This window comes from Crocuta crocuta, unplaced genomic scaffold (assembly GCF_008692635.1).
Source record: "Crocuta crocuta isolate KB4526 unplaced genomic scaffold, BGI_CrCroc_1.0 scaffold1079, whole genome shotgun sequence".
In the NCBI taxonomy this organism is placed as follows: Eukaryota; Metazoa; Chordata; class Mammalia; order Carnivora; family Hyaenidae; genus Crocuta; species Crocuta crocuta.
Genome location: NW_027529995.1, coordinates 135,518 through 158,727, shown reverse-complemented (window position 1 = coordinate 158,727; position 23,210 = coordinate 135,518). Strand labels below are relative to the sequence as shown.

At 41.2% G+C, this 23,210-nt stretch overlaps 1 protein-coding gene across 1 annotated transcript in view; it reads right to left on the bottom strand.

The window, feature by feature from the left end:
* The window catches only part of DOCK3 (dedicator of cytokinesis 3), a 194,813-nt gene that overhangs the window by 93,539 nt on the left and 78,064 nt on the right, over window positions 1-23,210 (bottom strand). The window contains exons 10-16 of the mRNA XM_077763419.1: window positions 19,622-19,710; window positions 15,650-15,775; window positions 5,039-5,163; window positions 3,339-3,501; window positions 2,692-2,798; window positions 1,954-2,125; window positions 1,487-1,584 (exon numbers count right to left, since the gene is read on the bottom strand). Coding sequence (XP_077619545.1) covers window positions 1,487-1,584; window positions 1,954-2,125; window positions 2,692-2,798; window positions 3,339-3,501; window positions 5,039-5,163; window positions 15,650-15,775; window positions 19,622-19,710 — 880 coding nt within the window. The remainder of the gene's footprint in view (window positions 1-1,486; window positions 1,585-1,953; window positions 2,126-2,691; window positions 2,799-3,338; window positions 3,502-5,038; window positions 5,164-15,649; window positions 15,776-19,621; window positions 19,711-23,210) is intronic.

Genomic DNA, 23,210 nt, shown 5'->3' with positions numbered 1-23,210 from the left:
ATAATATTTTAAAATGCTAGCAGATTCTCTTCACACCCTCTTCTGGTGGTTTGAGGTCAATTATTGATGCTAAAAGCAGATATGCTCATAAGACAGTCTCTTATCAGGAATACAATACTACTCAGCTTCAAAAAGATCAGACGTTGGGGTACCTGGGTGGCTCAGTCGGTTAAGTGTCTGACTCTTGATTTTTGCTTAGGTCCTGATCTTAGGGTTGAGAGACTGAGCCCTGTGTTGGGCTCCATGCCGGGCATGGAGCCTGCTTAAGATTCTCTCTCTTCCTCTGCCCCTCCCCCAACTCATGTTTGCTTGCTCTCTCTCTCTCAAAAAAAATCATAGACTTTTTGTAATACCTTGCCTGATAATTGATATTTTTAATATGTTTATTTTATTTTTGTTTTTTAATTAAAATACAGTGCAATACTGAATATATTTAGAAGAAAAATATGCCCTGAGAATAAACTGATCTTAAGCTTCAAAAACTAATATTAGCTTGTTTAAGAGTTTTTTTAAAATTTATGATATCTGATTAACTGATTTAAACAAAATTCAGATGAAACTTCATAAAAATACACAGATGTATACAGACTTTAAAATTGTTTCTCATTTGGAGACATGTTGTGTGTTACTGAGTCAATGGAGCTGTAAAATGAAAGTATAGATAGGGTATCTTTGCTAATTTATTTGATAATTATAATGACAGAGCTAAGAATGCTCACTGATGACAAGCTGCCTTCCTGAAATTTAATGTCTATTCTATATTCCACTGCTCTTGTTGATCATCAAAAGCACCTCCACTTTCCTCAGCAGACTTCAGTCCATTGTAAAGAATCCAACTGCAGGGCTTTCACAATCAGGAGGTGCCTGGGAGTTTTCTTGAGCTAAACTGGGTGGACAGAGAAGCCTTACAGAAGACAAATGGGGACTGGTAGTGCTGTCAGCCTGCCCAGGCCACAGATGGAAAATGTCATAAAGGTACCTAGAGAAAGCAGCTGAGGCAGGAAGTAGGGAAGGGTCTCTGGTATGGACTGTAAGTGAGAGACTGGGCAAAAACAGCAGCTACAAGTTAATGGAGAGCATTTAGAGTTCTTTTAGATAATCAAGTGAGTAGAGCCAGAAAGACTTCAAGCCAGGTTTGTGGTAAAAGGGTTATAAATAAGGAAAATGAGAAAGAGACCTAAGGAAGGAAGAGGAAGCAGCACAAAGCACAGGGTGTATTTCTAATTATTGTTTTACTTTCTAGGAAGAAAAACAAGTCAGAAAATAGGATTTAAAACTTAGTTTCTAAAAGGTAGTAAACCTGATGTACCTACTTTAAAAAAAGAAGCTAACTGAAAAAAGAAAAAGAAAAAGAACTCTAGTCCTACTCATCTAATTATATTTTGAGAAATGGTCTTAGAGACATACTGGTAGAAATCAAGGTGAAGTAAGACCTTCTTCCCAGATTCTTACTTAGGTAGCATTTATGAATTACAGGAAGTCATACCTTAACAATTTCTTCTCCACTGACATGCCGCAGCCGCCCTAGTATGTCCATGATCCGGTCTGGAAAAGCCTTCCATTTCAGCAGAGCAAGGAGGTCCACTACAAAGCAAGCCCCAAAGAAAGGAACACTGGCTATGCCAAGGACACGTAAAAAGCCCAGACTCTCCCTGCCAAGGACAGGTGGAATCTGGAGGAAGAGAAGTAGCTTCAAACATTACAACAGCCTCTTTAGTGCTGACATCAAGGCCAAAGATACATCTGTGAAATCTGAAACTCTGGGGCTAATAAAACCATGAGAAACCTTACAGGCTGCTATTACCAAGTGGTTTCTTCAACTTCAGATGAAACTAATGCCTTCATTGTGGCATGAAACAGCAGTTGATTTCTGTCTCCCTTAGCATGCATCAGCAACATGGAAACAGTCACTGATGACAGGGAAGACAGCACCCTGCAGGTACCATCACCTACCATTCTGGGTGAGTTTGGTGGAGGAGAGCTGTGTGGAAATGAAGAAAGACTCTTTGGTGCTGCGCTGGAAGATGAGGCTGGAGGGGATGTTAGGGCAGCCATTGTAGTCCTCTTTGCAGCAGGGCAAGCCCAGGTACAGAGCATGGTTGTTAAATGTGCTATTCTCATCACACTGTAGGCAAAGGTAGAGAACACAGAATGTTTCCTGAACCATGTCATGTGCAAAGCTCAGGTCACAGGTTTTTTGATGTTGATGTTTGCTTTCCTCTTCCTGAGGCCAGATCTTGGGCCTCAGGTCCTCTTAGAAGAGTGGTTTCTGTTCAGAAACTCCCCAGAATGGCTCACACACCTTTTAAAGAGAACATGATGGGGCAGGTGGCCTCCATGTACTGTGGAGGCAACTTTGGGTGGCAACTGTGCTGTGATAGCTGACAAAACCGTGATCTCAAATGGCAGGTCTCTGAATGCACTAGTCAATGGCACGAAGGAGCTGGTAGTAGGCTTCCATTACTTGTGGAGTGGGAGGTGGGGGACAAAGGACCTGCTGGCATTACTTGTGGGAGGAAGGCCACTATAGTTACAAGTCAAAAGCTTGCCCACAGCTGTCCTGCTGTCATCCACCAGCATACTACCTTGGATCTTTTGGCCTGCCCACTGAAAGCCGCCTGACTCAGAACCATATGTGAGAGTGGCCTCAGGAGTGTGAGGGCTGAGGTGAGAGACAGCCAGCCTCCATACCTTGTACACATAGAGCTCATGGATGTCATCTGAGAGAGTGGTGCCATCATCCCGCATCAGGGGTGAGAATGCAAAGCCAAAGAGTTTCTTTTCCCCTTTGTCCTTTGCTGCAACCAGAGCTAAGTGTTAGTTGTTTTTGATCCCCGCTTTGCATTTTAACAGAAATTCCCCTTGTGCTTATCACTTACATTCTTTACTTCTTTGTCCCTTCCTTTCATTAATTAGGTAGCTACCTGACTGCAGGAATGATGAGAAATGTACTAGACTGAATTTCCACTTATATCCCAAGATACACAGGCTAACTAGACCCAAAGAGAAACTAGACTGGTAGTCTTGAGAATCCAGAGGCCCTTTAAAGAACAGTTTAATATATACACAGGAAACATCCAAAGGAGGATGACACTGGTAATTATCCAGTGTCTGGACCAGACACAAGGAAGGATGAGTACCAGACCTTTTTTGGCTTTGAGTCATTGTATAAAGAACAGCCTCTCTTGACACCCCATCTCTGAGTACCCATTTATTCAGAACTCCTCATTTTATTGCCCCAACCATAAGAACCCTCTTAATTCCCTTTCTGAGAAAAGAGCTCTGAGACAACAGAACATTCATATCCTCTAAGGAATGTGGAGAGAAGTTTCACTTACTGGAACAATGTCTGAACTCGAAGCGCAGGTGGGAGCCCCGGAACCGGTCAATGGGGATGGGCAATTTGATAATTTCTCCCCAGCGAGGACTATTACTGTGGTAGAGGACAAAGGAGTGGTAGGAACTCCTATTTGGCTCTCCTGAACCCAAGCTTATACAATCCTGGAAGAGAGAAGCAAAATAAAGTATGATCTTCCTGGAGGAAGCCCCTGGGTTTCCCTATGTCACTAGGACACGTTCTCTTTTGTGCAAGTCTTATTTTCTCACTGGGCCAAATCTACAAGATAAGAAAATTCATTTGACTTAAACTCAATACTTTTGGAAACAACTGTGTAAATGACATAAGGAATCAGCAGTCAAATGACATAAGGAATCAACAGTCAACAATGCGCTTTTTCCATGGGGCAGAAGTAACCATACACACTGTTCAATAAACTAGAGGGAAACTGAACAGCGTATCTGAATGACTAACATAGGCTCTTCATCCTCATTACTAAAGGAAACAAGAAACTCCACAGAAGTCAACTGTATATGGCACTTTACCTAGTTAGAAAACTAATTAATATATAAAGTGGAGAGAGTCTGTTTTCTAATCTTCCTTACCACAATGTTGCACTGGCATTTTAGGTTGCCCTTGGCTGAATGCCTTTGGCTATAGACAAGGCAGACCAGATTTAACTTGACCCTTATTTCCAAATACTGCCATGAAGATGTAGCCCTAACTTCCTGGAAGACAGGAAGTTGTAGGCAATATAATCAGGAGAAGCTCCCTATCTGCATAAGGGTAGTCTGAGCAGCTGACAGCTCTGATGGCCTTGGCATTATCCATGCAAACAATGGACACGCCTTAGTCTTTGAGGTGAGTTTTTTAAAATGAAACACAAATCGGTGCCTCTACCACCAATTAAACCATCTCCTCCATTTATTTCTAGTGTTGGGAGATGATTTTGACTAATTTTACCTATTTCCTTCTGTAAAATGTAGATAACCATTCCTGTTCTGCCTACTTCACAAGGCTATTGTCAACATACAGGAACAAGGTCTATAAAAGAGTGACTTGCCTTCTGTCAAGTGCTATGCAAATGATGGCTTGTTATTTGTCTTGATATGACATGACTTCACCATGACATGACTGAGGGAAATACTGACATACTGACAATGGAAAAACAGCACTCCAGGTCTTCACTTTGAATGAAGAGTGACAGAAGATATATTTGCATCCTTGTACTGGCATTGGCTGGAAATAATCTTTTAGAACCTGAGTCTGTTGTTCCTTGTCACAAAACTTGGTACCAGCAAGTGAGTGCCTAAGCCCCACCCTTGACCAAAGAGCAACTTTTTATTACCTTTATTAGCTTAAGGAACAGAAAGAGTAGGACCTAATAACAGTTACCAAAAGTAGGCAGCTTGATGCTAGACAGAATTGAAGAAAAAGTAACATGTAGGACACAACTAGAGGGAATAGGTCTAAATTGGAGCAGGAAGGATTGAGGTCAGACTGGGAAGAATTTCTAAAAAGGTTTTGTGACACGAAGTCATTATCAAAGCATGCTGCAGGGTTTCCTTAAAGAAAAGGCAGAGAATGCATACGCGATGATCTGAGCAGTCTGCCTAAGAATGGGTCTCTGAATAAAGTCCATAGACTGATTAGAATTATTATAGGATTAGCCTCCTTTCCAAACTGACTGGCAAGTCTTACCTTCAGTATTTCTCCATCTGCATAAAGCACATACATGGTCACTTCAATATTCTTTTGTACGCTCTTTCCCCCTCTCTCGAAATCCCCCTTCTCCAAGGTTAGGTACAGGTCATTGCGGATATCGCCTATGGGGAGAGAAATGTCATGTCTTCATGACCACAGAAGCCACACTGCCCTATTTGTATGGAGGACCAGGCTAGCATTGGGATCCTCTGGGGTTGAGGTGGGTGCTCAGAGCATTGCAAGCTTGGTTAATAAAGGTGGACATTCTACTGATATCAGTGCAGCAGCACTCAGGGTGGTTAGTCAGGTGCTCTCTAAGTCTAAATTCTAAAGGTGTTCACCACACCTTGTCCAGGGTGGGAAAAAGTGAGTCAGAGAATCTTCTTTTGTATTACAGGTGACTACTCAGTCTCTCTACCCCCCAGGAGAATGGCTGAAATCTAAGCCTTCCAAAGGGGGAAGACTTTAGAATCAACAGGAGTAATATTTAATTATGTCTACTGCATAACTACTAATCACTCTGCCTTTTCCTCAAAAAAAAAAAAAAAGGTTTCCTTTTTCTTTTATAGGTTTTCTTCTTTCCAACTCACAACCCTTCTGAGTCTGACTAGGGGATATACTACTTTTTCCTTCTGGAGGCTTAGCTCCAAATCCCATCCCTTGCTGGAGTGTCAGACAGAGGTCACTGGACTGTCATTTTTTTTCCTTCTGTGTTGCAAGTGCTCTGGAAGCAGATGACTTTCCAGAAGCACAGGTGCTAAAGAATTGGTGACAATCTGTTGTGCTCTTGTTCCTACACTGTGCTCTGACTTCTGCCCACTTTGCCAATATCTGCTGCTCGAGACTGGGCAGGAGAAGCCCAAACCACAAGCTGAAATGACCTAAGAAATGACCACATCTGCCTTTTTTAGGGGAATGGGATTGTCTATTCTTGTAGAAGAAGAGCTCATTTAGGCTGCTTTAAGCTTCTAAGTTTGTAACATGACCAGTTTTATTCATACATTCTAAAGAAGGTTATTTTGACTTTCAAAACAACAACAGCAGCAACAATAACAACAGCAACAACAACAATGTAAAGTCCCTTGGGAAAAAGAAGTTCAAAGGAAAAAAATGGTAAAGGAAAACATGTAAGGTCAAAGTGAAGATGTGCTAGCAGCATGAAGAATTCAACTGAGAGGTGACAGAAAGACTAACTTGCAAAGCAAGTCAATTCAGAACATTCTTTCTACCTCAGTTCTTAGCAAAACTGATACAGCTAAAAATGTTCATTACCTGGAATCACAATGACATAAACAGATACTGTTTTTGGTATGCAGGTAAGCTTTCTGCTTTGGTCAGATACATGATGATGGCTCTTTTTCTACACAGGCTACCCTTCTGCTTGTGTAAGTGTCTTAGTGTCTCTTATGCATGAAACATGATAGACTAGAACTCTCATATATATTGGGCTTTGGAGGTTTTCATGACCAGACCTTCTGTTCTTTAAGTGGCCTTACTATACTAGGAGTGCAGCCATGGTTATTTGGTTGCATAATGAAGTTCTCAATATACTTCAGCATAAGTGGGGGAAGAGCAGTCAATGAGAAGCAATTAATTATTCTCTCACAGCCCAGGGAACTTTCTCTAATGTGTGAAAAACATCTTGTTCCCCAAATAGCCCTGAGGCTACCATGAAGGGAAAGGAAAATATGTTTTGAAAATCACATAAAAATGCAACTGACTGCTGAATAGGTAGGACAGCCTAGAGGGTGTTTATACTTGCAGTTCACATGGACTTCCCTCCTGGTTTGAGAAAAGCCTCTACTTTGAATTTTCATGAGTCTGGACTTTAATCTGCCTCCTTTGGACATCTCTGCGTCCAACTCTGGGCCCTCCTAGCATATCATTAAAATAGCACTCAGGTGTGCAGGTAGGGTAGGAAAGGAAAGCAGAAGGGAAACTTAAATCAGTTTGTTACCATAAGGGCAGAAGCTGAATAAATCATTCCTGAAAGTAAAAGTCAAAATTAAATGGGAACTATAGGCAACTGGTATTATAATGGGACAAATAAAAGTTGGTTACACCTTGAATTTTTTTTTAATTTCAGACAGAGAGAGAGACAGAGAGAGAGAGAGACAGTATGAGCAGGGGAGGGTCAGAGAGAGAGGGAGTTACAGAATCTGAAGCAGGCTCCAGGCTCTGAGCTAGCTGTCAGCACATAGCCCGATGCGGGGCTGGAACCCGCGAACCATGAGATCATGACCTGAGCCGATTTTGGACGCTTAACCAACTGAGCTACCTAGGCACCCCAAATTTTTAACAACTGAAACAGACATCTTAGAGCCTTGTTTTGATAAAAGTCTTTTATTTACACATTAGCTCTTCTATGGAATTTAAGTAATTATTAAATTTCTAGGCTGATTTGGCATAAAGTGAATAGTCTAGAGAATTTTAATGTCTAATCCTAAGAATAGGTACTTTGTTTAACTATTACTCTGATTTAAACCAGGACTCTCTAGAAGTTATTCTCAAGGTAATCCACATGACTTGTAAAAGCAGATACTGGCTACCAGCAATATTCTAGCCTGTATAAATATTTTAAATTTCCATGGCTCTACACAACAGTTAACCATAAATGAACATCTTTCAAATGAAACATGTAAGTTTTTCCTAGCAATATATGATACAGAATATTCATACAAAAGTGGGCATTATCTTGGAGACTGATGATGACAGAATTTGGCCCGTGTTGATTATATACAGTGAGCCCATGGTTTCTGGGCAGCTCCTCTGGGGTATTTTAAATCAAAATGCCAATTTCAAATGGAAGGGCTGAGATAGATATTCCTACAGTTTTCATTCTTTTAAAATTTTCTATTTAAGCAGAATGCCTTTAGCGATATCTTGCTGAGACAATTTATCAATGCAAGTAAACATACCCTCTGAGTTACAGACTGAAGCAGCTTGATTTCATCAGATCTTTTGCTGCTCTTTATTTGGAGAACAGACTTGCCTAAACCAGGGCTATTCTCAGCAGAATAGGTATTAGGCCGCTTTATGGGTTGCAATTTTACAAATTATGGCCTCAATTTCGAGAACTGTGGTAGTTAATGTTGCTGGGGCCTTCTTGCCAAAAGCTCTCTGGGGGATCATTTAAATAGAGCTCTCTACTAATTCTCCTAGAACTAGGAGAAAACCCAAGAAGCAGCCAATGTGAAAGGCTCCTGGGATCTAATGACCCAGGCCTGGGTCAGATAGCCTCCAAGGTTCCCTGCTCTTCAGCTGTCCCTGAAGTTACATGTTACATGTTCACAAAGCCTATACTGGAATCATGCGTTTGGGTTAAGACACTCTCTCCAGGAGGCTCCTGTAAACTCTAGTGCCAGTTGCAAGGAAATATTACCAGGAGAGGGATGAGGACAGGCACATTACAATGAGGATGGGAAAGAGAAGGCCTCAGTAGTGGTTTGTGAGGTTTGCAGAACACTGGGTGGATGGCTGTATTCTAATCACCTAGGACACTTAATAAAACTAGATTTCTAATATCTACCATTTGAGATTCCAGTTGGTCTTGGGTGGGGCTTGTGTACATACATTAAACAAAACCAAAAATCACCAGGCAATTCTGATGTTCTCCAGGGCTTAATGCCAGGGAGCCAGACTATAGGGGTTTGCTGGGAAGCTGCTGATGAATTTGGCTGGGTGTTGGAGGCTAGGTAGCTCTTAAGCATAACAGAGGAATGCTGAGAGGGATATGGAAGGGAGAGGTTTTTTGGCAGGATGTGGGAGCAGGTATTATTGAGGGCAACCCTGCCTCTTTTAGTAGGTGTCCTCTGCTTCCTAAGGTTAGCAGAGAACCTAATAGCATCAGCAATGCCTTATATCTCTGAGTGTTTAGTGCTCAGTTGACATGCAACAGAGTTTCTTGAATGGAAAGATGAATGAGTGAGGTTACTCTTGTATGAGGGCCTCAGAGTAGCCAGCTGTTAGTATAGCTGCTTGCCAGGGAACTAGGGACTTAAAAGTAGGCAGAGTTGGCAAACTTTTTCTGTAAGAAGCCAGATAGTAAATATTTTAGGCTTTTTGGGTCACAGAGGTCTCTGTTACATGTTCTTTGTTTTCACAACCCTTTTAAAATGTGAAAAAACATTCTTAGATGGGAGGTGGTATAAAAATAGGCTGCTGGCTGGATTTGGCCCAGGGACTATAGTTTCCTGATACCTGGCTTGGGTGTTTATGTGTCAAGAACAGCTTTACTATGCTGCAACTACACATCAAAAATACAGACTCTTGTAAGTCTATATAAGCAGCTGCTAGGAAGGAGCAAGGTAATGAACCTGAAACCACCTTATTATGTCAGGGATTGGCCTGAAACATTCTGGTGTCTTTATGGAGTGGGAAGTCTTAGAAGGAAAGTGTTCTTCAGCTATCAGAAATCTTAGGGGGCTGAAAGCACTGTGACAGAGCATCCAGCAGTGACAGAGAACTGGACATCTCACTGCCCAGGTGTGATCCTCTGAAGCCCTACATCCTAGTATGACACTGGAGAAACAAAGCTCACAGTGTGTTTGCACATCTCTTCTGAGAGCAGTCTCTGGAGAGGTTTCAGAACCTCTGAGGTCTGGCTTGGCCACCAGAGCATCTTCTAGCAACAGAATCTCCTGCCAGATATCCCAGATTTACTAGGAATTTTGGGGCTACATAGGTTCTAGCCTATGTGGAATTCCATCCCAGGAGAAATAATCCAAGACAGCTGACACAGGTTTGGGTACTCAGTCTTATTTGGACTCTTTATTATATTCATGTTCCTTCTGTAGAAGTTAGTTATACATTAGGAGGCTTTGGGTTCAAGGATACTAGTATTTAACACTGTATTATTTATTTATACCTTATCTACTTCTAGATAGGATTAGTGCTTTCCTTCCCTTAAGACCATGTGAAACTAGAACTAACTTTCTCTCTCTCAGCAGACACAGCAGCCTGCTCAGGATGGCACCAATTTTATCTCTTGGTAGAATAAGGTGAAATCCCCTGACAGCATCATGGAGATATGGAGACATTAACAACCATTCAACTTAGACAATTTCAGGCATATGACCAATGTTTTATTTTGTTGTAGTTTTTATTTTATTTTATTTTTTAATATTTATTTCTGAGAGAGAGAGAGAGAGAGAGAAAGAGAGAGAGAGCATGAGCAGGGGAGATGCAGATTGAGAGACATACAGAATCCAAAGCAGGCTCCAGGCTCTGAGCTGTCAGCACAGAGCCTGATGTGGGGCTTGAACTTGTGAACTGCGAGATCATGACCTGAGTGGAAGTTTGTCGCCCAACTGACTGAGCCACCCAGGTGCCTGCTATTTTAAAGAAGAGGCCTCTCCCTCCCCCAAAAAAAGACTCTTGGGGGAATTCTTCAGAGTATCCAAGAAAGACAGGTTCTTTACTTTCTTTTCTTTTCTTTTTTTTTTTAATACAAGGATATTTATTTTGAATCATTGTAATAACAAAAGACTGGAAATAATCTAAATACATACAAGAAAGGGCTACAAAAATTGTGATACACCCAGAAAGTAGAACCTTATGCACCCATTAAAAACAATGACAAAACAGAGGTGGTCCCACATGATTCACATGAAACAATTTGCAAGAATTCTTAGCTCAGGACAATGGGCACAGTGTTCTATCATTTGCACAGAAAGAAATTAAAACAAAAATGAAACACGGTATGTGCATAGACTATCTCAGGATGTTTACAGAAGAAAATGTTTAACAACAGCTGCTGCTGGAGAAAGGAACTGGGGTAAAGAAATATACTCAAGGGTATTTTACCTTCAAATCATGTCTTCAGTGTCACACTTCTACTGGTTTCTACTGTTACAAGGTCAGTGATGTTCCCTGTTCTAATAGGAAGACAAGAATGGGCACGGTCTGACATCATTACATATGGGTATTCCTTTCTTGGGTCAAGGATGTAATGATCTTCCAACCTGTTGTCAGACCAGATGTGATCATTCCTAAATCATCCCTTAGATATTGCCAAAGCCTCATTTGACAGACTGACCACTACTACTTGTGGTAAATACTTTTATCACTCTCCCTGAGGAGAGCTTTCTTTCAAAAGTCATGTCTCTGTGTGTTTGTCTTTTGTGTGAGACATGTCCAACAGAGCTGAAAAGAGCAGCTTTCTACCTTTCTGATTCTGTATAGTCTGGGATAAGCACTACTCATTTTCTTTTCAGTGTCTCATACAACTATTTCCCTGTAGCTACACACCTGGGGCTTGTTAAAGTTTCTAAACATTCCACTATGTTCTTAGTTTCCTCAGATCTTAATTAACACCTAAAGTAATACACAGTCTTCTAGGTTGGGCTAGTAGCTTCTTTTTTTTTATGTCAGTTACCCCAAAAGGTGAGGCTGATGAAGGATTAATAATGTACATGATACCCCACCCAAGTATTGCAACATTCCATGAAACAAATGAAGATGGAAACAAAGCAGGCAAAAAGCAGACAGGGCACACAAAAGCAGGAACTTACACCCAACTATCTTCATCTCTGCACCAGAAAGAAAGGGGCAAGAATGAGGGGACAGCACAGAGAGAGACAAGAACAATTAAGACAAACAGGAAAAGAGAGAAAAAAAAATCACTTGCAGGTCGGTGATGAAGCATGCACTTTTTATCAAGAGTCAAAGCAAAGGGCAGAGTGTATTTCTAAGCACAAGGGCAAGAATCAGAGGGTCCCCTAGAAGGATGCCATGCCTGTAGAGCTGCCTTCTAATGGGCAAGTTTGGAGCAACCCAGAGAGCAATATTTGTGTCAGGTCTGACTTAGGGAGGGACAAAGCCTCCCTAAGGCAGAGTCCTCTCTAGGACATGGTTCTCAAAAGGGGTCCCACACTAGCAAGATTACCATCATCTCAGAGCTTGTAAGGACTATAAATTGTTGGGTCCCACTCCAATCCTACTGTATTAGAAACTCTTGGGGGTGGGCCCAGCAGTTTGTTTCTGCAAGCCCTACAGGTGACTTGGATACATACTAATGCTGGAAAACTACTGCTTTGGGAAAAACCTAGCCCTCAGCCAGAGCATATTAACTCAAAATCAGGTTTCTTCTACCAAGATGAAGACCATTTAAAAAAACTCATATGAAACCTGTCCCATATTGCCCACAGTAAATGAAAAGCCTTAAAAATTCAAAACTTAGAAAACAAATTAAAACAAGTAATTCTCACTGAGCCATGACAGAACTCTGTACTCCTATTGACTCTGAGGAACAGGCTTTCCAGGAAAGCTAAGAATTCCAGAGGAATGTAGGAGGTGGTCCCGGCTCTGCTGGCTTGGGCACGGTCTGCACGAGAGCATAGCCCCTTCTTGAGCAAAAGATTTTAAATCATTCCTTTCAGTTTATAGTCTTTTGGCCAGCAGTTCTCTTTAAAGTTTTATTTTAGTTACTTTACTGGAAACAATGTTAACTCCAACTTGTTCACCGGGAACACCTGTCCTACTCTAGTCTTTCCTGCTCATTTTCTTGAAAAGAAAAAAAAAATCTAGGAAAGGAGTTATTAGCTTTTGAACTGAACTAAGTGAGTTTGGAGAGAAGGAAGACATACCCTCAGGAATATGGTGACCAACCAATAAAGGCTGTGAATGCTTAGTTTCAAAATTAGGCATAAATTCCCGTATCTATTTTGTTCTTCTATAGTCTAGAATGTCATCTCCTGGGTTGGGAGTGTGCCTTTTCTGGGACCTCCTGGGGCACCAGCAACAGCATTCTTGCCTCTTGCTTGCTACCACAGATCATGAGCAGAGCTGGATGGCTGTATAGTCAGGACCTCAGCTGTGGCAGAGTAGCACATTTCCTGTTCATAGCAGTCACATGGTGTGTATGTACACACCCATGGAAAGCAATGGGAGACCATCAGAGAGACCATTTACAAAATGGTATGTTGGATACTGGTGTGGCTAGAGCCTGGTTGAACTCTGTAACTCAAAGCTCTAAGCTCTGTCAATATACTTTGAGAAAGCCCTATCTGGGCCATTCTGACAAAAAAGACCTCTATAAATGAGTGCCTGGAAATTTCTATCAAATGCTGTTTTAAAATAAGAATCATAGTTTATGAGTAATAATACTTTTTCCATTTACTCTAATTTCTTGACTTAAGTGTTGAAATGCTCACAGTTACTGACATAATTCATTGCCTTGTTCATTTCTCGTATATATGTCCATGTGGCAAGAAGTTGCAACTTCTTGTAATTTGGTCACACCAGCACCGTAAGGACTGAAGGACTGCTACGGCCCAGATGCAATACTCCTACAAGGGAAAGATGGATCAGCTGCAGGTGGATGGATGGCCATGGGAGTCTCATCAAGGGAGTTCTGGCTACATGATTTCCCTAGATAGGGAACTGCAATGTAAAACATTCCTGCACACTGTTACTGTTGCTCCAGTAATACATGCAGGCCAGCCCTATGACCAGGCCTGAGAATGGCAAACCCACTCTGATGAGATCTTGGAGTGCATTAAGAGGTCTGTCAATCAGTTGTTACCTCACAACCCTGGGAGTGGCCATCTGCAAAAAAGTCTTTCCTCAGGGGGAAGAAGAGTAGAGAGGGAGACAGATTATGCACAAAGGACTGCTTCCTGACTGTGAATCAATCCTTACTTTCAGTTCTAGCGCTTAGTACTCAAAGGCAGACAACCCTGGAAGCAGCATACATACAGGACTGTCGTGGACCTCCCACGATTGCCCTGTGTCTGAGCCCTGTGGGGGCGAATGATATGATGGCCCCTTAGCTGCCCAGTGGGGAGGGAAAACTCCCTTAATGTCAGCCTGCATTACCAATGCCTGATACAGCTGATTTCCCCAGACATGTCTAGCATACCCAGAAGTCCTTTATAAGACTTTATGTCAATGATGCAAAGAGATGCAGGGTGCTGTACAAGAAGATTTCTTTCCATAGATGAGGGTTGGACAACATAACTCTTGAAATCAAACTTTGCTTAAGAATTTTTTTCACTGAGTTTTGTTCCTTTTTAGTCTCTCTTCACTTGGTTTTAATACTCTATGAAGGCTAAGAGGAAGGAAATGTCCAAATGTCCAAATCTTAACAAGTTCTTAAAAGAAAGGAAGGACTTTAAATATATCTCTTAGAATATATGATTCCATCTCATGAGCCGGGGTATCTAACTTAAAAAAAAAATCACCAGATCAATTTTGGTAACCACTTCTTTCTTCCATGACATTTCGTCAAGGACCCAGGACTATGCCTGGGCTCTTCTTGTCCTAATAACCAGGGCTGAGGAATGGTGTCAGGACATTGTGAAGGACATTGTTCTCCAACAGTCAGATGGAGGCCCTTCATAAGCATAAAGTCTCCCAAGCATTTAAAGATAAACATGGAACTGATTCAGTGGCCTAGAATCCCACACAGATTCTTCTGTGTGCATGAGCAGGAGATGGGGGCTGTTCACAGCAGCTTGTTCTGCATTCACAGTGTCTATGGGTGGGGGATGCAGGTGGCATAAAACAAGTCCAGGCATAGTGTGGGAAATTGGAAGGCAGCTAGAATCCCTTACATGGGCCTTCTCTGTGCTTAGGCCACAGTCCCCTTTGGGTTTATGCTGACAAATATTTCCAGCAAGGGGATTTAGAACACCATGAAGAACTCCAAATAGGTGATATGTAGAATGGTGACAATCAGTTCAGTCTGGCCTGCCCTGGCTCTTTCAAACAGAAGCAAACAAGCTTTTACCAGGTCATTAAAACTCAATGGAAAAGGTAGGTCCTTTACTCCTATAATCCATTCAGAAAACCAGCTATTTGCCTGTTCTGATTTCCCTCTCTTTGTTCACATCTTCTCTGCTTATCAGAACACCTGCCCTCCATCTGAGTGATGCCTGTCCTTCCCTCACTCCCTATGGCTCCCGTGGCTTTGATGGCTTGTTTTGATCTACTTTGGATGCTTTGCCTGTACCTGCCTGACTAGGAAATGTGAACCTGGGACTGACCTGCTAGAATAAAATGTGACGGTTGATGCATTCCCACTTTCTGCCCTGGCTCCATTGGGCATTAGATGGGAATAGAGAGCCAATTCCTGAGAAACTGTCTATGTAGTACTTACCTAGTGCCTAACTTATACCATTTGCCCTATTTGTTTTCTGATACATTAAAATATATCTGCTTTTCCTGCATGAATTGGATTCATCAATTGGATTCATCAATATTATAGGCACATATTTGGTATGTTCTTCCCCTTAAAGAGGAAGTTCTTATGAGTCAATTTTCTAACAAATGTAATGGAAGAGAAGAAAGTATAAGGCATCCTCCCCCCCTCCCCCCAGCCCTTCCTTGGTTCCTACCACTCAAGTCTCTACAGGAGACAACAAAGCCCATCTGCTGGATTGTCATGTTGCAGATGTCATGTTGGTGGATATGATGTGGTGGCTTCTGGAAAAGATGCCAACAAAGGAGCCACTGACTCCAGATTGTAGTCAGCAACCTTGTTTGGGAGAGGCTTTTAATGGCTGCAGGGCTCCTCCACATCACAGTTTACCATCTGCTCATGAGAGGAGCACCGGACTCCATCCTTCTAACCCGTCTCCCAACCCAGCCCCAAGAAGTGTGGCCTACCTGGCATGATGACATCAGGAAATCCCAGTTTTCTTGTAATTGCCAATCCCCTATTAAATATCATGGGATTTTCTCTCCTAATCTGTTCCATGTCTCCACGGAGAAGCTGCAGAGAAATGATAAGACCTGCAAAAATAAAAGTATTTTCTTACTCAGAACCACATTTCCACCCTGTTTCATAGTACTAGAAATGACATAAAGAGTCACACTTTTTTTCTGGAGGAAAATATGCAAAGTTCAGCATTTTTCTTGAGAAAAATTTTGATATAGAAATTATATGCTGTTCTGAAGAAACATTCTAGAAAGCTATTTAAGAAAAGATAACCTCAATAACCCAGAGAACTGGTTTATTAAATACAGACCGAGATCTGGGAGACTGAGTTGCCTTTTTCTCTGTTCCTTAGCCTCCAGCCCAGGGCCTGATTGGGCCCTAGCAAACACTCACTGAATGAGAGGGTTGAACTACACAAACCACACATTTAGGGACCCAGATAAATCTACAGGAACAATGGCAGACTAGAAACAAGTGTCACCAAAAGAGACCTTGTGTCAGGATGTCTCACCAGCTGAAAATGAATGAGCTAAGAGGTGCTATGCTTTATGCCAGGAGTATGCTAAAATGTGGGAAGCAAGTTGTTGGTTCAATCTTACAATGGCTTGTAAAGAGAGCAGCAGAGCAGACCTCACATTCCCTGCAGGGAATCACTGCACTTCAAGGAAAAGAAGGGATGTTTTGTGGGGCTAACTGAGCTTTGCTTCAGACTATGAGTTTCATATTTTCCAGATGATCCCAAAGGCTTTGTTCAGAACATGGGAGAAACTGTAATGTGTCCCCAGGTGAGCTGGCTTCCACTTCATTACTTGTATGTACCTTAGGAGTTTTGCATAAAGTAAGAATCTCCTGGAAATCATCCTCTCCCCTGCCCCCAAGGGTTACCACTGTAGCCAGTGGCTAGAACGCTGGAAGGTGAAGCCCAGATGGAGTTAGGAAGTGATTCTAAGACTCTGTGAATGAGATTAGCTGCTAATAGGATAATAAATTTAGTTGCTGATCTATGTGTCAGCAGGAAGCAATCTCATCAACTAAAAACCTGGAATTATGATAATTAGGACAACCAGAAAAGTGGTAGCTAGTTAGAGACAGTGACAAGAGTTGTAGGATAAGAATGATTTGGAAATGGAGAGGTAAGAAGGGATAGAGAAGTGGAGTAAGAGAGATGTCACATAGAACAGTCACAGGCACTGAATCTGTCAGATCAAAGTATCCTAGTAACAAGGAACATGTACTCTCACAGCTTGGCTGGGGAGTCAACACTGTTGAGTTTCACTGCAACCCAGACAGACCTCAAGATGATCTCATTGCTTTGGCCAAATTCATGTACCCCAAAAACCCTAAGATTTCACATACGGTATCCTAGGTGTCATTAACACTGAGATCACAGTGCTCTGGAAAGCAGACATGGTATTCCAGTTTTTATTCTGGTTACTGTTTAGGGTTTTGAACACCCTATTTTTTTTTTTTTCATAACCTAATCACTTGGTGGACTCAACTACAAATAACTTATGAGCCAGAAAGGCTGGGGGCCAGAATCCAGATCACAACAAACTCTTCAGAAGAGAGCAACTTGAGAGGTACTCACTCCCCCCTCCACAGCCCCAGAGCATTTATCTGTGGTGTCTTTACATGGCTATCAGATCTTATCCTCTGGCCGAACAGGGGCCCACTGACCTAGGAGACAGCCTAAACTGGAGCAGACTGCTAAAGATCAGACAATTTCCAGAATCTGAGATGGTGGTTAGAGGTGAAAGGAAAAGAAAATCAATAGGTGCATCCTTCTCACTTTACGTTGGCAAGGATTATTCAAGTGCCCACTGACTATCTTTCCTACCTTTCATCTAATTTTCTGAGCAACCAAATTTGAAGAGATGTAAAGTGCACCTTGTGAGGATGCAGACTGAAGACATGGGGAGAGTCGCATCTAGCTTTTGGGCTATCCAAAAGAATTCTTAACAGCTGCTCTCTACCTCTAAGTGTGACAAGCAAGAGGAAGTAGGCTTCAGTTTATGCAACAGAACACATGAAAAGGCACATGAAGAATGAAAGAAACCAACAATGGAGGTTATAAAACTTCATCTGCTTTTGTAGGAATTGGGATTCTGGAACGTCTGAGTCCTCTTCCCGGTTCTGAAGCCCTGGGTGATCGAGGCACATGCCAAATAATGCTAAACTTAGTCTTCAGGAAAAAAAGAGCCTTGCAAGTAACTCAGAAAAGTGACCCGCTCACTTACCCAGTATGCAACCAGTCCTTTAGAACACTTGCTGATTTATCTACCAATCACCTGGCTCTCAAGCCAAAGAACTTAAAAGTAACTAATTCTATTACAATTTCTCCATTAACATGATCTCTGACACAAGAACTGTTTTCTTACTATATTTCATCTCAGATTAAAGACTGGATGGGGATTAATACTGTAAATTAATCCCAGCCCAAGAAACATATATGAAGTTGTATAAATCATTAAAAATANTCAAGGTCCATCCATGTTGCTACACATGGCCAGATTTCATTGTTTCTCATTGCCATGTAGTATTCCATGGTATAGATAAACCACATCTTCTTGATCCATTCATCTGTTGATGGACACTTAGGCTGGGAGAGAGAGAATCTTAAGCTGACTCCACACTCAGCACAAAGCCTGATGTGGGGTGCAATCCCGTAACACTGGGATCATGACCTGAGCTGAAATCAACCTACTGACATTGAGCTGACATTCAACCTACTGAGCCACCCAGGCACTGCACCAGTAACTTTTTTATATTTTATAAACAAGATTTTATTTTCCTCTTGCTTTAGCCTGGTTTTGTGTGCGAAATATGGGCTCCCTTCCCCTTCAAGCACACTGCATGGAGGTCCTTGACACATACATATAAAAAACAGTCACTTAAAAATTTTGAAAGAGAGGCTTGAGGCTCTCTGTGCTACAGAATTTGAGAGAAATCAAATACTCCCAGCTGAGGGTCTCAAACTTTGCAGCCTCTCATGTGGAGTTGTTCTGAGGTCCATCCTAGTTGAATATCTGCTGATCCTGATAAAGAAAAAATTAAGTTCTTAACAACTTTGGAAACTCCCATGCCTCACAGTGGCTTTAGAATGTCATGTAAGGCCCACTTTTATTTATAACAAGGCTGTGAAAGTTAAAAAACAAATGTTATGTAAAAAAGATTATGAAATAATTGATAGGTAAAACTGTCGGAAGAAGCACGGTTCCAAGTAAATGTGATAGCTATTTTCAAGGATATATAAAAGCTCAGAGCCTTTTAAATAGTGCTTCTAATTTAATCAAGCAATTAATGTTCAATTTAGAAAACACAATCTTTCTAATGTGTGGAATTGCACCAAGATTTAGATAGGAATTACACAGTTTTAAAAGAAAAGGAAGGGAAAGGAAAAGAAATTGAACTGAAATACAAGCTGCTGTGAAATAAAGATTATCTATTTCAGTTCCTGAATGATATTGGCAGACCAATCACTGATTATCATTAGTGTCAGGATTTCTTGGTGATACTAACATTGAACAGGAATAGAAAAAGTGAATATTAATATTTGTCTTTTATTTTTGGTTGGGTGTGTATTCTTTATTCAGGAAAACACAGACTTCACAATGTGACACACACTGAACCCTTTTGTTCGCTTTGGATTTAACTTAGAATTTAAGTTACCTATCAAAACACATGGAATCCATTATGGAAAGAACAGAAAATATATTTTGGTTGAAAGTAATTAGGGAAGCTCTCAAATCATCACAAAAAGAAATAGTAGACAATGATTGGGGAGGAAAAGAACTGTCTGTAGGGAACTGAACTTTACATATGGAAGCTGATCCACACAAATTTACTGTATGATCTATAGATCTGCATGATCAGGAACAGTAAATGCAATACAAAGTTTTCTAGCCGGAGAAGTATGTTACCATGGCTGGCGCTGGGAGCAGAATACTTGGCACTGGACTTGCGGATGATATTCTCGTGGATCTGGGACCACTCACTCTCGTTGTTGCACCTGCAACAGAAAGACAGGTGTTACGGTTCTCAAGGCTTTTAAACATCTGCTCTGACATTCCAACCAAAACACTAACTTTGAAGGGAAACTTCAAGCTCACTTTCCTGTTTTACTAAATTAGACAAGGCTTGTTTTCTGTTAAGACCCGTGGAAGATTCACACTTGGGCAAAGGGTAGAAACTCTAAAATGAATGTCAACAAATATTTTTAATTGGCAAAATATCCTATTCTTTAAAGTATTTAAAGTAGCAATCTCCCACATCACAAGATTTTCCCTCCTTTTCCTCTTTTTTTTTTTGAGAGAGAGAGAGAGCATGAGCAGCAGAGGGGAGAAAGAGAGGGAGACAGAGTACCTGAAATAGGCTCCAGGCAGCTCTGAGCTGTCAGCACAGAGCCCGACCTGGGGCTTGAACTCATGGACTACAAGATCATGACCTGAGCTGAAGTAGGATGTTTAACTGACTGTCACACAGGTATCCCTAAGCTTTTCTCTTCTAGTCCCTCACACCACACACATACGCATACACAAACACACACTAAGTAGGTTCCATAGGCAAGTTTTTGAGAGGGGAAATAACAGTTCCTCTAGACAAATACTACTGTTTAGGAACTGTCATGCCTTGTACTGTCTTTGTAGCATCATTCAATAGGCTTTATACTGGCTCCAGAGGAAAATCCCATTAAGCTCAGGGCAATGTGGATATTTGCTTGTGGCTGTTTCAGCCAGGCCAAGAGAGGAAGAAAAGTTTAGGAGATTAGTGAGTTTGGTCCACTGTGAAATCCTCTATAGTCAAGAGGAAGGAAGGATTAGAAAAAAAGGCTGAAATGTCTAAACATATAAAGTCCTTTCCTAGGGGCTTCAAGATTGGGCCAAAAGAGAGAATAGAGGAACACCATGGCACCTCTGTTAGTGTCTCTAACGGGTGATTCCAAGACAGCTGCAACCATACAAGTACTTGGTGTAGTTTACAAACAGACACCAGGGATTCCTTATCCTGATTCAGACACCTTGATGAAACAAGTGAAATTAGATTAGGGTCATCTCTTGAAAACTCCATGTGACAAGAGTCTCCATAGCCTTGGCACTACCTCTTTCCCTGCTACACGGGAAGGTATGGCCTTCCAAAGATTAAGGCCCACACACAAATGAAAACTCACAGGATTTTTCATGGTTACTCAAAAGTGTACAGTCCAGCATACCCACTTAAATAGGAAACCCGAGTGAGAGTTTTATCATGTGAAATCATATGGTATTTGACTTTCAGTCTGACTTATTTTACCTAGCATAATGCTCTCTAGGTCCATCCATGTTGTCACAAATGGAAGATCTCCTCTTTTTTTTTTTTTTAAAGCTGCATAATATTCCATTTGTGTGTGTACACACGTGTGCGTGTGTACCATATCTTATTTATTCATCTATCGATGGACACACCTGGGTTGCTTCCACATTTTGGCTATTGTAAATAATGCTGCAATAAACACAGGGGTGCACATACNAAGTGCCCCCCTCCATGTCCATCTCCCCCCCAAACCCATCAGTCCTCAGTTTGTTCTCAGCATTCAAGAGTCTCTCATGGTTTGCCTCTCTCCCTTTTTGCAAATGACATATCAGACAAAAGGTTAATATCCAAAATCTATAAGGAACTCACCGAACTCCACACCTGAAAAACAAACAACCCAGTAAAGAAATGGGCAGAAGATATGAACAGACACTTCTCCAAAGAGGACATCCAGATGGCCAACAGACGCACATATCTTTTTGAATTAGCACTTTTGTTTTCTTTGGGTAAAAAACCAGTAGTGGCATTATTGGATCATATGGTATTTCTGTTTTTTTGTGGTGAGCACAACATAATGTATAGAGAAAATGAATAATTACGCTGTACACCTGAAACTAATGTAATGTTGTGGGTCAACTACACTCAAATAATCAAAAAAGATATCAAAGAGTAAAGAACCAAAAACAAATAGTAAAGACTTAACAACAGAAAAAGGGTTGTATCATGTGCCATCCAGGAGTGTGAAGTACACGCAATGTGAAGCGCAACTAAATAAAAGGGTTTGTATTGAAGCCATTCAGAAATAAAGTAAATTAGAAATTAGCTTAATTTTATTACTCAGTCAGTGGCTCTTCGGACTCCCGAGCCAGTATAAATGGGCCTCAGTTACTTGGAGATGTTGTAAAGAATGATCAAAGATGAGGTTCTTATAGTCCAGAGCTGTGAGGATAATTCCCTACTTATAGAATTCCTTCCAAACAAAGGAAGAGGGAGAGTGTTTTTTAAGATGAGCACTTGTGAAATAGCAACTCAGTTGGAAATCAAAAGTGAGAGGTGCTGGCAGCAGCACATCCAGCCCTTCCTGTCTGACGTGCACACTGTCTCATCTCTTCCAAGCAGTCAGTACAACAGAGTGCCCAGCTGGTGAGGATTCAAAGACTTGTCTTGCTGTCAGCTTTTCTTTTTTTTTTTTTTTTTTTTTGTCACTTTCTAGGTTTACAAGATCAGTAGTTACTTTCTTCAACAGAAATCTGACTATAGTTTGTCATAAATAACATACTCCCCCTCTCACTTCAGAAGAAGAGTCTTGAAAATTAACTCCCTCCCTCCAATAGATGGTGTCACTTCAGCATTTCTCCAATAAAATACTACTAAAGTAGTATTGTGGAGATAGTGCTTTGTCAATCACATCCACAGTGCCAATGTGTATTACCTCATTCACCTCTCTGCTTCATGTCTTGGTTCAGCCATTATCATCTCTCCTCTGGACCAGTGTAATCACCTCCTAACTGATCTTGCAAATGTCTCCTTTTCCTGAATACCAAGGGGCTACTTAAATCATCTGAAACTAAGTGGATGTAGTGTCATCAGCATATTTTAACCAATCACTGGGATATTTTGTAAGGAAAAATTATAAATGTAAGCATTTATTAAATAATCAAATGAATTGTGATTATAATGAAGCATGATAATGTTAATGCCCAATCAAATTAATATTTAGAGCATGATTACTGATGTTGGTAGTTAATTATAAGACACATGAGGGATTATGATCAAAAAGAGGTCTGTATGCCTCTGTAGCAGTCCGCTCTCCTCACTGAAGAGATAACCAGCACAGCACTTCAACTACTACATGTCGAGGGGCTTTATGAAAGGGATCAGACAGAGACGCGAGAGGTTTTTGGTTTTCTACGTGGGATTCCCAAGCATCCAGAAGCACCAGAGCAGGTGTGCAGGCTCTGTTCAACAGAGTTCAGAGGACTCTTCTCATTCACTCATGTACCAGAGCACATGTTAGCATTTGCCTCTTCCCCACCACCTCCTTAACTTCTAAATTTCTGTGTTTATGATGGGTATTCATCCAATTCTCTTCTCATCTTTCCCCAAGGTGAGCAACACAAAAAAGTTTAAGAAATTAAAAAAATATTTTTGATGTTTTTTAAACATTTATTTCTGAGAGAGAGAGACAGCATGAGCAGAGGAGGGTCGGAGAGAGAGGGA